Genomic DNA, 16,141 nt, shown 5'->3' on the forward strand with positions numbered 1-16,141 from the left:
GATACAACTCCCCAATATCCATTCATTCCTCATTCTCACTGGGTTTATAGTTATGTGTAACTGTCACTGTGTCTGTCCCTTTCCCTTCCCTGCACTGCTGGTTCTGACTCCTGATACAACTCCCCAATACCCATTCATTCCTCATTCTCACTGGGTTTATAGTTATGTGTAACTGTCACTGTGTCTGTCCCTTTCCCTTCCCTGCACTGCTGGTTCTGACTCCTGATACAACTCCCCAATATCCATTCATTCCTCATTCTCACTGGGTTTATAGTTATGTGTAACTGTCACTGTGTCTGTCCCTTTCCCTTCCCTGCACTGCTGGTTCTGACTCCTGATACAACTCCCCAATACCCATTCATTCCTCATTCTCACTGGGTTTATAGTTATGTGTAACTGTCACTGTGTCTGTCCCTTTCCCTTCCCTTCCCTGCACTGCTGGTTCTGACTCCTGATACAACTCCCCAATACCCATTCATTCCTCATTCTCACTGGGTTTATAGTTATGTGTAACTGTCACTGTGTCTGTCCCTTTCCCTTCCCTGCACTGCTGGTTCTGACTCCTGATACAACTCCCCAATATCCATTCATTCCTCATTATCAGTGGGTATAGTTACAGTGACAGTTAGACATATCTGGCATTGGGAAGCTGACAGTTGTTTCATTGGGCAGTATTTTAATTTTGGGTTTACATCCAAAGGAAGGAATGAGGGCCAGGGAAGACTAAAGAGATTTATGGGATAAAAGACACTTTGGGGACAAGGAGGTTGGTTAGTGAGTTAGCCCAATACATCCCGTGCATGTCCCTTGCACCTCTAATGGATCCGCCTAATAAAGGGCAACTTTACCCTGATTATATCACAATATAGAAGGAGGTTCTAGATCAGTGAACCCCAACCAGTGGCTCAGGGGCACATGTTGCTCCCAGTGGCCTCAATGTAATTGCCCAATTTTGAATTTCTGGCTTGGGGGCAAGTTACGGAAACCCAGAGACAGTTTTCCTCCAACCAGAGCCTCCAGAAGGCCGGCAGTCACATGGGGCCAATCAGCCAATGACAGACCTTTTTGGGACCCCCAAAGAACATTTTTTCCTGCTTGTGTGGCTCGCAAGTGAAAAAGGTTGGGGCTCCCTGATCTAATGAGAAAGATACCTTTGGGCACAATCTGTAACTGAAACAAGGTTGCCAGATTTCTTTTCCCAAACCAGCCAGTTCTAAAACCAGCCTGAAAGTAGCCCAAAAAACCCTAAAAAAATAAAAGCAAAATCGAATACCAAACAGAACTAATGTCTATACTGTCCAATTGCATGCTGGGTATTGTAGTTTTACATTAATCCTAGCTGTAGGTTAATTGTTAGATACAAACTACATTACCCAGCATGCAGTGGGACAGGCACACTAAGGGGAAAAAACTTGGGCTAGTTTCCACATTACAAACTCGCCAATGCTCCAAAAAATAGCCCAAAACTGTACGTTGGCGAGTTTTTACTTTGGAACCCCCCAAGGCTTTAAATTAGTAGCAACCCTGAACTGAAATGATCAACGGAACCAGAGACCCAATCAAGTCACCGGAGCGGCCCAACTCCAGGTGAGTGAAAATATGAGGAGACAGACGGTACGGAATGATTTTATTGTAAAACGTGTTGTCGGCCTGAACGTAGCGTTCAAGCACCTTGGGGACACGGTCCGGTGGAGTTGGTTAGTTAGATGTAAAAGAATAAATACGACTAAGAAAAAAATGGCCGTGCCGGCCTCCCCCCCTCCCAGGATGAAATGGAATAGCCCAATAACAGCACCCAATAGCGTTCCAGTAAACTCAATAGAAACAGATCGACCCCTCCCCCCCCCCCCCCCAGAGTCACTGACAGGGAACAAACTGCCCGCCCAAGGGCAGGAAGTGATGTAAGGCAAGGCCGGACTTCCTGTGTGACATCATCAGCACCACGGAGCAAATAACACTGATTCCGGCCTGTGTGTTGGGGGAGGGTTGTACGGATTTGTAACAAAATGCTCATTGCCGGGGGCCGGGGCAACACTCCGGGGGTCTGGGGGCAAACGCAATACAGTTATGGCCATAATGAGACTTCTGGCTCATGTACTGTGGCTATTAGGGCAGGAAAGCGACTTCTGCGCCCCCTGTGGCCAGAGAGGGAACAGCATGGCGCTTACACAGTCTATTAGTTTGTGGCTATAGGGGTAGGAAAGCGACTCCTGCGCCCCCTGTGGCCAGAGAGGGAACAGCATGGCGCTTACACAGTCTGTTAGTTTGTGGCTATTAAGGCAGGAAAGCGACTCCTGCGCCCCCTGTGGCCAGAGAGGGAACAGCATGGCGCTTACACAGTCTGTTAGTTTGTGGCTATTAAGGCAGGAAAGCGATTCCTGCGCCCCCTGTGGCCAGAGAGGGAACAGCATGGCGCTTACACGGTCTGTTAGTTTATGGCTATAGCGGTAGGAAAGCGATTCCTGCGCCCTCTGTGGCCGGAGAGGGCAGTCTGTTAGTTTGTGGCTATGAGGGTAGGAAAGCGATTCCTGCGCCCCCTGTGGCCGGAGAGGGAACAGCATGGCGCTTACACAGTCTGTTAGTAGTTTATGGCTATAGGGGTAGGAAAGCGATTCCTGCGCCCCCTGTGGCCGGAGAGGGAACAGCATGGCGCTTACACAGTCTGTTAGTTTTGCCTATGGGAAGGTTTTTTTTGTGGTTTTTTTGGTTAAAGAATCTTTTTAAAAACAAATATCTGCTTTAAATCTGATACTATTCCTTCATCCGGCTTGTAAAACACATGGAAAAATCTGTAGACATTAAAAAATAATAATAATAATAATTCAAAAGGAAATTCCCGGGTGTGTAATACGGAAACGCCCAATCCAGTTCCGCCGTTTCAGCTCCGCCCATGTAGGTTATTTGGTAGCAGCACCAGTTGTGTTTGCTTTCATGTCACTGTCTCTTTAAAAAAAAAACAAAAAAAACAACAAGATAAACAAGTGTCTCTGGATTGGCCTAGCATCGCCAGCGAGCGAGAAGCGCCGGCCTATGAGGGGCACTCTTTGGTGTTATGCCCCGCCTCTGCGTGATGCTTCAAGTCGATTGGTTGGTGAGGCTGCTGGGAAGGTCTGGCATTTAGAATCACCAGGTTCTTGATGCAGCCATTGATTCCCGAGGAGAACTTTCCGCCAGTCAGAGTCTTTACATTGGGGGCTCCGCCTAGGGGGAGGGGGAAAGAAAGGGATCACAATCTGGCACCTGTGGCAAGTCATTCCCATTGGTACTAGCCATTCCCATTGGCACTAACCATTCCCATTGGTACTAACCATTCCCATTGGTACTAGCCATTCCCATTGGTACTAGCCATTCCCATTGGTACTAGCCATTCCCATTGGTACTAGCCATTCCCATTGGCACTAACCATTCCCATTGGCACTAGCCATTCCCATTGGTACTAGCCATTCCCATTGGTACTAGCCATTCCCATTGGCACTAGCCATTCCCATTGGTACTAGCCATTCCCATTGGTACTAGCCATTCCCATTGGCACTAACCATTCCCATTGGTACTAGCCATTCCCATTGACACTAGCCATTCCCATTGGTACAAGCCATTCCCATTGGTACTAGCCATTCCCATTGGCACTAACCATTCCCATTGGTACTAGCCATTCCCATTGGCACTAACCATTCCCATTGGTACTAGCCATTCCCATTGACACTAGCCATTCCCATTGGTACAAGCCATTCCCATTGGTACTAGCCATTCCCATTGGTACTAGCCATTCCCATTGACACTAGCCATTCCCATTGGTACAAGCCATTCCCATTGGTACTAGCCATTCCCATTGGTACAAGCCATTCCCATTGGCACTAGCCATTCCCATTGACACTAGCCATTCCCATTGGTACTAGCCATTCCCATTGGTACTAGCCATTCCCATTGGTACAAGCCATTCCCATTGGTACTAGCCATTCCCATTGGCACTAGCCATTCCCATTGGCACTAGCACTGGGTTTTTTTCCAGTGCCCCGGTGGCCCAGTCCAACGCTGCTGGCAACAATCTACTCCCAGTGGTTCATTATCGGTTCTGGCTCAGTGGGTCTCACTGGCCATATGTAACCAAACCTACTTAGGGAGAGCACAGCAAGCAAAGCTCCGCCCCCTATGACGCATATGCAAATAGAACACACGTTATGAATCCTGGTGTCATGGAAACGCTATTATCTGGGGCAGAAAGGGTATTAACTGACAGCCCTTCAGGTGCGGGGATGACAACTCCCAGCAGCCTCGCCCAGCACTTGCCTATATTTGTAGGCGGAGTCTAGCACTAATCATATTAGTCGGAATGTGACCGGGGACTATTCTTACCCAGATAGACGCTCCCCTTGGTGTTGACCATGATGTTCCTGCCTGGGGAGGCCCCACTCACGGAATCTTCTCCATCGATTTGGATGGAACCCAATTTCCCTTCCCTGGGGGCAAAAACACAGAATGGAGTTCAGCAAAGTGACTTCCTGCTCCTGGGCTGCTCTCTTCCCCAAGAACCTCCCCTCCCACTGACCATAGAGAGGAGAGCAGCCCAAAGCTCCATACCTGGGGGCAGATTGCCTCCCCAGTGCCCAGTGGTGGCCAAAGGAAGTCCTTGTGGGCTACTTACCGTACAGCCACGATTCGGTGCCATTCCCCATCATTCACGGGATCCTCCGAGCGGATATTGGCCTCCCCGCTGCCCAACTGGTAACTGGGGGGAGAGAGACAATGAGGCAATGGCGGCCATTACTCGGTCTTCTAGGCTTCGCTAGTTCCGGGGCCACTTACCTGAATACAAGATGGCCGTCCTTCAGCCCAAGGCTTATAAAGTCCTTGCCTTTGCTCTGCTCGTTCTCCTCCTGTAACAGGAAGTGAGACATTACATCATACCGGACCCTGTGATGTCATCCATTATATATGCCACGTGGGGGTTACGTCTTACTGCCAAGCACGGCAAGGGGGCAGATATTCTTCTACTGGGGGTAGGTACCCAAAGGGTTTGCACCCACAGAACAGGAAGTGGCGTAACCATGTGATCATCTCACAACTACAAATCATCTAATATCCATATCATATACAGTTGGGGGTTGTAGTTTAACAGAAGGAAGATAGAATAACCCCCCGGGGCTAAAGAAGGGTTCCTAGGGGCCAGTGAGACATGGGCCAAGCCGTGGCCGCCGGGTCAGTACCTGGTTAGTGCCAAGCAGATGATTCTCAGAACTATGGGAAACCTGAATGGGACAAAGAGAGGAAACAGTTTCATGCAAAGCTGCAGCCAAAGAGCCGGTCAAGAGAGTCAAGCAAAGGGGGCGGATACCAAGAAGCAAGGGCAACGCCCCCTACCCCCCCAATCATTTAACCACCGCTCCCATAATCCCTGAGAGCTGAGCCCTGTTGGGTTGTGTTTAGGTTGAGGCCCAGCTGAAGGTCCTCAGGTAGGTACATACAGGCACACTATGGCAGCTGCCTGTGTAAGCCCGCTATATACCCACTGGAGCATCGGAATTGCCCCCAGTCCAGCCGACATAGTGGGTTCCTTATAATCTGCATTATTAAAGGGTAAGTCCATTTGGGATTAACCCTGGACCTGTTTGCATTAGGATCATCAGGTGCTAATAAGAATGAGCTCAGGCTTTACTTACCCTTTAATGAGTAATTGGGGAAATGAGGGAGAGAGGGGTTAGTACAAGCTCCGCCCATAGCCGCGGGAATCAAGGAAAGGCGGGATTTGTTGCCGAGGGACTTGGTGGGACACTTACCATCCCCTGCCACAGGATCACGCCCTCCGACGAGCTGGTTCTGATCTCCAACTCTATGGTTTCTGGCGCCTCCGGCCGGCTGGGGGGAGACACAAAACTCCATGGTAACAGCCATAACAAAGTGCAATTTGCCCACTGCGTCTGCCCCTAAATCCCTTCTGCCCCCCATGGACCTGAGCTGATACCAATGAGATATTATTGGGGTACAACATGTGCTGCTCTCCCATAGCAACGTGTATCAGAATATACATCTGGCAGTTTCAGCCAATAGGAGGGTTGAGAAAAATCACATGGGATGCTCCTACCTTCTGGGGAAGACATGTTTGGGAAGGGCAATGTAAGAGTCATCAGAGAAGAACGATCCGTAGAGCCCGGGGGCATCTGCAAAACAAACACGGGGTAAAAGAGAGAAGAAGGCTTGCCCAGGTAATGCCCAGATTATGCCCAGATTATGCCCAGGTCATGCCCAGATTAGGCCCAGGTCATGCCCAGATTAGGCCCAGAACATGAATAGGAAAAGGAAAGAAAAGAGAACACAAGACTTTGGGTATCTCATCAGCCAATCACAGGGCATCTTATTAGCCGCACCAATCACAGACTTTGCTTTCTGACTATTGGTGGAGAATTTGGACGTCATTGTTGGCCGAGCTAGTGGCGCCCCCCCATGATGGGCAAGAGGTGCCGGTAGCACGAGGCAGGAGAACATTCTAGAACGTTGAGCTTCGCTTATTCCCACCCAACTCCCCCCAAATCTCCTCTTCCCGCCCCAGAGACAAAGGAAAGGAAAGAGTTAAGATGGCAAATAACAAATGGCGGATACTGTACCATTCCCCCCACTCCCTTCCACGGGCCAATCCCGATCCTCAGCGCCAGCCGTGCGTCCTGCACAAGTGCAAATAAGCGGGTTAGGAACAAAGCCAAGCGCCTGTGGGTACAACTCATACGGGGGGGGCAAGGGGGGCATTGGGGGGGAGACAAGCGCCTGTGGGTACAACTCATACGGGGGGGGCCGGGGGCATTGGGGGGGAGCCCAGCGCCTGTGGGTACAACTCATACGGGGGGGGGCCGGGGGCATTGGGGGGGAGCCAAGCGCCTGTGGGTACAACTCATTCGGGGGGGCAAGGGGGGCATTGGGGGGGAGCCAAGCGCCTGTGGGTACAACTCATTCGGGGGGGCAAGGGGGGCATTGGGGGGGAGCCAAGCGCCTGTGGGTACAACTCATTCGGGGGGGCAAGGGGGGCATTGGGGGGGAGCCAAGCGCCTGTGGGTACAACTCATACGGGGGGGCAAGGGGGGCATTGGGGGGGGAGCCAAGGGCCTGTGGGTACAACTCATACGGGGGGGGCAAGGGGGGCATTGGGGGGGAGCCAAGCGCCTGTGGGTACAACTCATACGGGGGGGGCTGGGGGCATTGGGGGGGAGCCAAGCGCCTGTGGGTACAACTCATACGGGGGGGGGGCTGGGGGCATTGGGGGGGAGCCAAGCGCCTGTGGGTACAACTCATACGGGGGGGGCGGGGGCATTGGGGGGAGCCAAGCGCCTCTGGGCACAACTCATATGGGGGGGCAAGGGGGGCATTGGGGGGGAGCCAAGCGCCTGTGGGTACAACTCATACGGGGGGGCAAGGGGGGCATTGGGGGGGAGGCAAGTGCCCATCTATGCAAGCTGAGAGTGCAGGCAGCACAGCCAATAACAACTCTATACAAGCTCATACACGGTGGATTCTACTGCATGGGGCAAAAGCAGGAGCTCATGGGGCATTGGGCAGGGCACTGGGCAGAGGGAAGTGCCCGTCTGCATGAGCCCATAGGGTACGGGGCATAGGGAGGTGCCCGTCTGTATGAGCCCATAGGGCACTGGGCAGAGGGAAGTGCCCGTCTGCATGAGCCCATAGGGCACGGGGCATAGGGAGGTGCCCGTCTGTATGAGCCCATAGGGCACGGGGCATAGGGAGGTGCCCATCTGTATGTGCCCATAGGGCACGGGGCAGGGGGAAGTGCCCGTCTGTATAAGCCCATAGGGCACGGGGCATAGGGAGGTGCCCGTCTGTATGAGCCCATAGGGCACAGGGCAGGGGGAAGTGCCCATCTGTATGAGCCCATAGGGCACAGGGCATAGGGAGGTGCCCGTCTGTATAAGCCCATAGGGCACAGGGCATAGGGAGGTGCCCGTCTGTATAAGCCCATAGGGCACAGGGCATAGGGAAGTGCCCGTCTGTATAAGCCCATAGGGCACAGGGCAGGGGGAAGTGCCCATCTGTATGAGTATGGGCACCCCTTACTATTAGGATACAGTGTGAGTATGGGCACCCCTTACTATTAGGATACAGTGTGAGTATGGGCACCCCTTACTATTAGGATACAGTGTGAGTATGGGCACCCCTTACTATTAGGATACAGTGTGAGTATGGGCACCCCTTACTATTAGGATACAGTGTGAGTATGGGCACCCCTTACTATTAGGATACAGTGTGAGTATGGGCACCCCTTAACTATTAGGATACAGTGTGAGTATGGGCACCCCTTACTATTAGGATACAGTGTGAGTATGGGCACCCCTTTACTATTAGGATACAGTGTGAGTATGGGCACCCCTTACTATTAGGATATAGTGTGAGTATGGGCACCCCTTACTAGTGTGAGTATGGACACCCCTTACTATTAGGATACAGTGTGAGTATGGGCACCCCTTACTATTAGGATACAGTGTGAGTATGGGCACCCTTACTATTAGGATACAGTGTGAGTATGGGCACCCCTTACTATTAGGATACAGTGTGAGTATGGGCACCCCTTACTATTAGGATACAGTGTGAGTATGGGGCACCCCTTACTATTAGGATACAGTGTGAGTATGGGCACCCCTTACTATTAGGATACAGTGTGAGTATGGGCACCCCTTACTATTAGGATACAGTGTGAGTATGGGCACCCCTTACTATTAGGATACAGTGTGAGTATGGGCACCCCTTACTATTAGGATACAGTGTGAGTATGGGCACCCCTTACTATTAGGATACAGTGTGAGTATGGGCACCCCTTACTATTAGGGATACAGTGTGAGTATGGGCACCCCTTACTATTAGGATACAGTGTGAGTATGGGCACCCCTTACTATTAGGATACAGTGTGAGTATGGGCACCCCTTACTATTAGGATATAGTGTGAGTATGGGCACCCCTTACTATTAGGATATAGTGTGAGTATGGGCACCCCTTACTATTAGGATACAGTGTGAGTATGGGCACCCCTTACTATTAGGATACAGTGTGAGTATGGGCACCCCTTACTATTAGGATACAGTGTGGTATGGGCACCCCTTACTATTAGGATACAGTGTGAGTATGGGCACCCTTACTATTAGGATACAGTGTGAGTATGGGCACCCCTTACTATTAGGATACAGTGTGAGTATGGGCACCCCTTACTATTAGGATACAGTGTGAGTATGGGCACCCCTTACTATTAGGATACAGTGTGAGTATGGGCACCCCTTACTATTAGGATACAGTGTGAGTATGGGCACCCCTTACTATTAGGATACAGTGTGAGTATGGGCACCCCTTACTATTAGGATACAGTGTGAGTATGGGCACCCCTTACTATTAGGATATAGTGTGAGTATGGGCACCCCTTACTATTAGGATATAGTGTGAGTATGGACACCCCTTACTATTAGGATACAGTGTGAGTATGGGCACCCCTTACTATTAGGATACAGCGTGAGTATGGGCACCCCTTACTATGGGCACCCCACTCAGTAACACAGAGGGTATCGCTGGCACCCCTTACCATGCTCACAGATTGTGCCCGAGTACCCGGAGGGGCAGTGGCATCGGTTGTCCTTGCAGGTGGCGCCATTGAGACAGGGGTTGTGTATCTGACACTGATCCTCGTGGGTCTCGCACCGATCCCCTGCAGGAATATTATAAGGATTTTATAGATATGGACCAACCCATTCAGTACATGGACAGATATGTATGAATGCCTACAACCAGTCCTTCCCAGCACCGGCCCATTCAGCTACTGGAACTAAAGAGAATAATCCTACTGCCGGGTTACTTACCCTTGAATCCATCCAGGCACAGGCACTGATACTCATACTCGCCCGTGGGCTGGCAGCGCCCCCCGTGCAGGCAGGGCATCCGGTCGCAGGGGCTGTTATCGTAGCATTGCCCAATGGCCGAGCTTTCAGTGAAACTGTAGGAAATGTCAACTTTCTTCCCATTAATGGAAACCTAGAAACCAAAAGAGACACAATGACCCCTCCTACCAAGTAGCACAGGGGCCCCCCCAAACAGCTGGGCAGGACCCACCGACCCAACAACTGGGCAGAACCCACCGACCCAATAACTGGGCAGGACCCACCGACCCAACAACTGGGCAGAACCCACCGACCCAATAACTGGGCAGAACCCACTGACCCAACAACTAGGCAGAACCCACCGACCCAATAACTGGGCAGGACCCACCGACCCAACAACTGGGCAGAACCCACCGACCCAATAACTGGGCAGGACCCACCGACCCAACAACTGGGCAGGACCCACCGACCCAACAACTGGGCAGGACCCACCGACCCAATAACTGGGCAGGACCCACCGACCCAACAACTAGGCAGAACCCACCGACCCAATAACTGGGCAGGAGCCACCGACCCAACAACTGGGCAGAACCCACTGACCCAATAACTGGGCAGAACCCACCGACCCAATAACTGGGCAGGACCCACCGACCCAATAACTGGGCAGAACCCACTGACCCAACAACTGGGCAGAACCCACAGACCCAATAACTGGGCAGGACCCACCGACCCAATAACTGGGCAGAACCCACTGACCCAATAACTGGGCAGAACCCACTGACCCAACAAATGGGCAGAACCCACCGACCCAATAACTGGGCAGAACCCACTGACCCAACAACTGGGCAGAACCCACCGACCCAATAACTGGGCAGGACCCACCGACCCAATAACTGGGCAGAACCCACTGACCCAACAAATGGGCAGAACCCACAGACCCAAAAACTGGGCAGAACCCACCGACCCAATAACTGGGCAGAACCCACCGACCCAACAACTGGGCAGGACCCACCAACCCACCAACTGGGCAGGACCCACCGACCCAACAACTGGCTAGAACCCACCAACCCAACAACTGGGCAGGACCCACCAACTGGACTCACCTCTCCTATGCAGCCCTGGAAGTGGCGGCTGATATTGGCAGCACTAGGAAGCTCCACAGAACCATCTACTCCCCCGAGATACATCAAGGTCTTCAGGTTAAGTCCCTGGCTCTTCCCCGGGGCGGATCTCTTCACTGGGTCGGTGCCGTCCACTATCAGAGTCCCGTCCTTATTCACTCGCTCTGCTGATACCTTGTGCCACTGGCCCAGTGTGACCGGCTCCAAACTTCTCAGGATTGCCAGCCCTGTGGGGACAACCAGAGGTCCATTTACCCCTTATAATATTTCTCATTGGTCACTCTACCTACTTGTACCCCCTTCTTCTCTCTTCTCCCCATTTTATATTTCCCCTCTCCCTCCATTTGTCTCTCTACTCCCCGAACCCCCTTTCCCTTCCCCTCTCTCCTTCTGTCTCTCATCCCCTCTCCTTTCCTTTTCTATTACCCCCCCCCAACTGTTTGGCCTTACTCCCCCCCATCCTCCCTCTTCTCCCCCCTTCTATATTTCCCCTCTCCCCCCATTTGTCTCTCTACTCCCCGAACCCCCTTTCCCTTCCCCTCTCTCCTTCTGTCTCTCATCCCCTCTCCTTTCCTTTTCTATTCCCCCCCCCCAACTGTTTGGCCTTACTCCCCCCCCATCCTCCCTCTTCTCCCCCTTCTATATTTCCCCTCTCCCCCCATTTATCTCTCCCCGAACCCCCTTTCCCTTCCCCTCTCTCCTTCTGTCTCTCATCCCCTCTCCTTTCCTTTCCTATTCCCCCCCCAACTGTTTGGCCTTACTCCCCCCCATCCTCCCTCTTCTCCCCCCTTCTATATTTCCCCTCTCCCCCCATTTGTCTCTCTACTCCCCGAACCCCCTTTCCCTTCCCCTCTCTCCTTCTGTCTCTCATCCCCTCTCCTTTCCTTTCCTATTCCCCCCCCCAACTGTTTGGCCTTACTCCCCCCATCCTCCCTCTTCTCCCCCCTTCTATATTTCCCCTCTCCCCCCATTTGTCTCTCTACTCCCCGAACCCCCTTTCCCTTCCCCTCTCTCCTTCTGTCTCTCATCCCCTCTCCTTTCCTTTTCTATTCCCCCCCCCCAACTGTTTGGCCTTACTCCCCCCATCCTCCCTCTTCTCCCCCCTTCTATATTTCCCCTCTCCCCCCATTTGTCTCTCTACTCCCCGAACCCCCTTTCCCTTCCCCTCTCTCCTTCTGTCTCTCATCCCCTCTCCTTTCCTTTTCTATTCCCCCCCCCAACTGTTTGGCCTTACTCCCCCCCATCCTCCCTCTTCTCCCCCCTTCTATATTTCCCCTCTCCCCCCATTTGTCTCTCTACTCCCCGAACCCCCTTTCCCTTCCCCTCTCTCCTTCTGTCTCTCATCCCCTCTCCTTTCCTTTTCTATTCCCCCCCCAACTGTTTGGCCTTACTCCCCCCCATCCTCCCTCTTCTCCCCCCTTCTATATTTCCCCTCTCCCCCCATTTGTCTCTCTACTCCCCGAACCCCCTTTCCATTCATTCCTGCTGCTCCCCCTTTCCCCCCTCCTGACATTAATCCCCCTTCTCTTCCTCACATTTGGTCTGACAGACTGGAAGTATTATAGAATTTTGGGCAAACCAGGAAATCTCTAAAACTCTTGGTGGCCAATCTGTGCTTGAAGGTCATTCCCACCAATAAAAGATTAATAAGCCCCCCCCCCATTCCCTGGATGCAGCCCCCCTATCATCCCCCAGTGCAGTTACAGTACTGACCTGAGCCAAGCTCATATCGGAATTCCAGGTACCCCCCCACCATTGCAATGGACACAAAGTCCTCCACTGGGGCAGCTTTCCCTCCGCTGAAGAACAGAAGTCCGTCTGGAGATATCGGCTTGAATTCCAGGTCTACGCGGAGCTCGTTGTGGATGTTGGTGAGAGACGGGTAGGAGATGTAGGAGGAGTCGCCATTAAAGGACGGGGTGTTCACCATGGTGCCTGTATTGGGGGAATAACCACAGAGAACCATTAGGAAGTGCTAGGAATTCCCATGGAATGGGACCTGGAGCCAATGATATTTCTGTACCATCCATGCATTTCTCTCCGGATTTGCCCAGGTGGCAGCGGCAGGTGTATCCTTGCCCGTCGGCTCGGTTTATACAGGTGGCATCAGGGCCACAGGCTTCTGTTGAAGGAACACGAGTGGGAGACAGTTACATGGGGAAAAGCCAGTAGGGTTGGGCGGTTGGGCAGTATGGGCTCTGTAGGTACCTGGGTGGCAGTGCAGGGCCTGAGAGTGCTCACAGTTACTCCCAGTGAAGCCGGCGGAACAGACGCACACGTAACTGCTGCTCTCCGAGTCCTGGCACGTTCCTCTGTTCTATTGGGTGGGATACAATGAGTTAATATGGGCACCAATAAGGGCAAAGCCATATACTTCTCATTATAGTCATCCAACCCCTTTAATGAAGCCTGGAGTGGTCTCACTGGGACCACCTTGGTTGTAGATAGGACCACCATCCCCCAGGCATATATAATGCAAGGTCAGTTGCCTCTTTGCCATGGATGGAGCTCAACAGCAACATGGTCCAACCAGAGAGCAAAGGGGTTATCTCCATCTTGCCCTACTGTCTCCATCTTGCCCTACTGTCTCCATCTTGCCCTACTGTCTCCATCTTGCCCTACTGTCTCCATCTTGCCCTACTGTCTCCATCTTGCCCTACTGTCTCCATCTTGCCCTACTGTCTCCATCTTGTCCTACTGTCTCCATCTTGCCCTACTGTCTCCATCTTGCCCTACTGTCTCCATCTTGCCCTACTGTATCTGTCTTGTCCTACTGTCTTCGTCTGGCCCTACTGTCTCCGTCTTGCCCTACTGTCTCCGTCTTGCCCTACTGTCTCCGTCTTGCCCTACTGTCTCCGTCTTGCCCTACTGTCTCCATCTTGCCCTACTGTCTCCATCTTGTCCTACTGTCTCCATCTTGCCCTACTGTCGCCATCTTGCCCTACTGTCTCCATCTTGTCCTACTGCCTCCATCTTGCCCTAGTGTCTCCATCTTGTCCTACTGTCTCCATCTTGCTCTACTGTCCCCATCTTGCCCTACTGTCTCCATCTTGCCCTACTGTCTCCATCTTGCCCTACTGTCTCCATCTTGTCCTACTGTCTCCATCTTTACTGTCTCCATCTTGCCCTATTGTCTCCATCTTGCCCTATTGTCTCCATCTTGCCCTACTGTCTCCATCTTGCCCTACTGTCTCCATCTTGCCCTACTGTCTCCATCTTGCCCTACTGTCCCCATCTTGTCCTACTGTCCCCATCTTGTCCTACTGTCTCCATCTTTACTGTCTCCATCTTGCCCTATTGTCTCCATCTTGCCCTACTGTCTCCATCTTGTCCTACTGTCCCCATCTTGCCCTATTGTCTCCATCTTTCCCTATTGTCTCCATCTTGCCCTACTGTCACCATATTGCCCTACTGTCTCCATCTTGCCCTACTGTCACCATATTGCCCTACTGTCTCCATCTTGCCCTACTGTCCCCATCTTGTCCTACTGTCTCCATCTTGCCCTACTGTCTCCATCTTGCCCTATTGTCTCCATCTTGCCCCACTGTCTCCATCTTGCCCTATTGTCTCCATCTTGCCCTACTGTCACCATATTGCACAACTGTTGCCATGTTTCCCTACTGTAACTTAGCAGGGGACTTCTGGGCAGTCACTTCCATTTGGATCCCCTAAAACCAGTTCTGGAGGGGTACCTTGCAGGGTCGGTCTCTACACGTGGGGCAGTTGGAAACGCCATTTGCACTCAGGTCCAGATCCTTGAATATCACTTCTTCTCCTTGGATGATCAACTGGCGGACGCACCCTGTAGGGACCAATACAGGGGGGGTGATTAAGGACTGGGGGGGCGGGGGCACAAAAATAATTATATGCCACAGATAATAGAAATAATGGTTTGGGGGCATTTGGGGGTCTCATACCAACAAAGCCACTGTTCAGGCCAGTTTTGGAGATGGAATCGTAATGGGAATAACCCCCCAAGAAAAGTTCTTCATTCAGATCCAGGCCTTGGAATTTCCCCTGCGAATAGAGAAAAGGGCAAATGAGGCAAATACTCTTCACATTGGGATGTGGGACTTTCACGTAGCGTCTTTCACCCCCAACACACGACCCCACAACCCTTTAGGTCTCGTACCTGGGAGGTGCCATTCACAGGAACATGTCTGTCCACCACCAGGGAGCCCTGGGTCAGGTTCCTATACAAGGTGACAGTGTGGAACTCGCCCAGGGAGATGGCAGTCGGGTAGCGAATGGTGGCCATGCCCGAACCTGCGTCAAACCTACAAGTGAGCAGAACAGGAGGAGTTTATCAGGGAAAAGTTGCCCAGAGGGGAAGGAAATGCTCTTCGGCCCATGTACTAGATTGCAAGCTTCATGGACTCCTCCATTATGGCTACTTCCTACTGGTACAAGGAACAGAACTTACCTGAATTCAGGGCGTCCACCAACCAAACCAAAGGAGACAAAATCAGCCCCATTGCTCTTCTTCTGCCCGCTATAGACCAGCATGCCTGCAAGGAAAGGGCACAGTGAGAAGGTTCTAGAAGGACTTCCTAGGCCGATGGGCAAGTTTCAAAAGCCAGTTAGTGGTAAACTCTAGAATTATGAACCAGAACCACAGAACCCCATGCTTATAAGGCAAAGACCTCAGGCACCAATAGAAAGGAACCTTAGATACACAGATAGGCCACCAATATACATACCAGGGGCCATCCTTGGGCACCACTGATGCTCCTCAATCCCCGACTGCTCCAAGCCCAATATAGTTGAACAGAGAAGGGGAGAAGGGAAAGGACTGTTGCCCTACATTGGCTTTGCCAACAGCCCATGGCCAGTACCAATTGCCTTTCTTTCAAAGAAGGACCTCCATCTTTATCTGTTACTGCCCCCTGGAGGAACCAACTAATGTTGTTTTGGTTGAACCCCAGACAGAAGATAATGGCACCAATGGGGTAAATACTAAATCCCCAAATATGTTAATACTATGAGTTATCATCTATGGCTCTGGCAGAAGCATCTCACACGGGTATCTCGTTGGGTCAGGCAGGCACAGATGGGCACTCTTTTCGGAGAAGGGACAGATAAGCACTCTAGTTAGACAGCAGCGACACACTCAATGGCATTCATCAGCTGACATTTAGATGCACAGGAAAGGAGAGGGTTAGT

General features: G+C 52.0%; 1 protein-coding gene across 11 annotated transcripts in view; it reads right to left on the bottom strand.

Moving 5' to 3' along the window:
* Positions 1 to 1,610: 1,610 nt before the first annotated feature.
* The window catches only part of hspg2 (heparan sulfate proteoglycan 2), a 142,111-nt gene continuing 127,580 nt past the window's right edge, over positions 1,611 to 16,141 (bottom strand). For 8 of the 11 annotated variants that reach the window (XM_031906770.1, XM_031906766.1, XM_031906772.1 and 5 more), the window contains 18 exons: positions 15,402 to 15,486; positions 15,111 to 15,255; positions 14,896 to 14,995; positions 14,671 to 14,780; positions 13,187 to 13,295; positions 13,002 to 13,100; positions 12,692 to 12,913; positions 10,961 to 11,205; positions 9,840 to 10,011; positions 9,566 to 9,688; positions 6,600 to 6,656; positions 6,080 to 6,155; positions 5,775 to 5,853; positions 5,205 to 5,246; positions 4,804 to 4,874; positions 4,643 to 4,726; positions 4,354 to 4,457; positions 1,611 to 3,201 (listed from right to left, as the gene is read on the bottom strand). In XM_031906770.1, coding sequence (XP_031762630.1) covers positions 3,029 to 3,201; positions 4,354 to 4,457; positions 4,643 to 4,726; positions 4,804 to 4,874; positions 5,205 to 5,246; positions 5,775 to 5,853; positions 6,080 to 6,155; positions 6,600 to 6,656; positions 9,566 to 9,688; positions 9,840 to 10,011; positions 10,961 to 11,205; positions 12,692 to 12,913; positions 13,002 to 13,100; positions 13,187 to 13,295; positions 14,671 to 14,780; positions 14,896 to 14,995; positions 15,111 to 15,255; positions 15,402 to 15,486 — 2,096 coding nt within the window. In that variant the 3' untranslated portion in view covers positions 1,611 to 3,028. The remainder of the gene's footprint in view (positions 3,202 to 4,353; positions 4,458 to 4,642; positions 4,727 to 4,803; positions 4,875 to 5,204; positions 5,247 to 5,774; positions 5,854 to 6,079; positions 6,156 to 6,599; positions 6,657 to 9,565; positions 9,689 to 9,839; positions 10,012 to 10,960; positions 11,206 to 12,691; positions 12,914 to 13,001; positions 13,101 to 13,186; positions 13,296 to 14,670; positions 14,781 to 14,895; positions 14,996 to 15,110; positions 15,256 to 15,401; positions 15,487 to 16,141) is intronic. The other 3 variants (XM_031906769.1, XM_031906767.1, XM_031906775.1) reach the window with 1 other exon arrangement.

This window comes from Xenopus tropicalis, chromosome 7, assembly GCF_000004195.4.
Source record: "Xenopus tropicalis strain Nigerian chromosome 7, UCB_Xtro_10.0, whole genome shotgun sequence".
In the NCBI taxonomy this organism is placed as follows: domain Eukaryota; kingdom Metazoa; phylum Chordata; class Amphibia; order Anura; family Pipidae; genus Xenopus; species Xenopus tropicalis.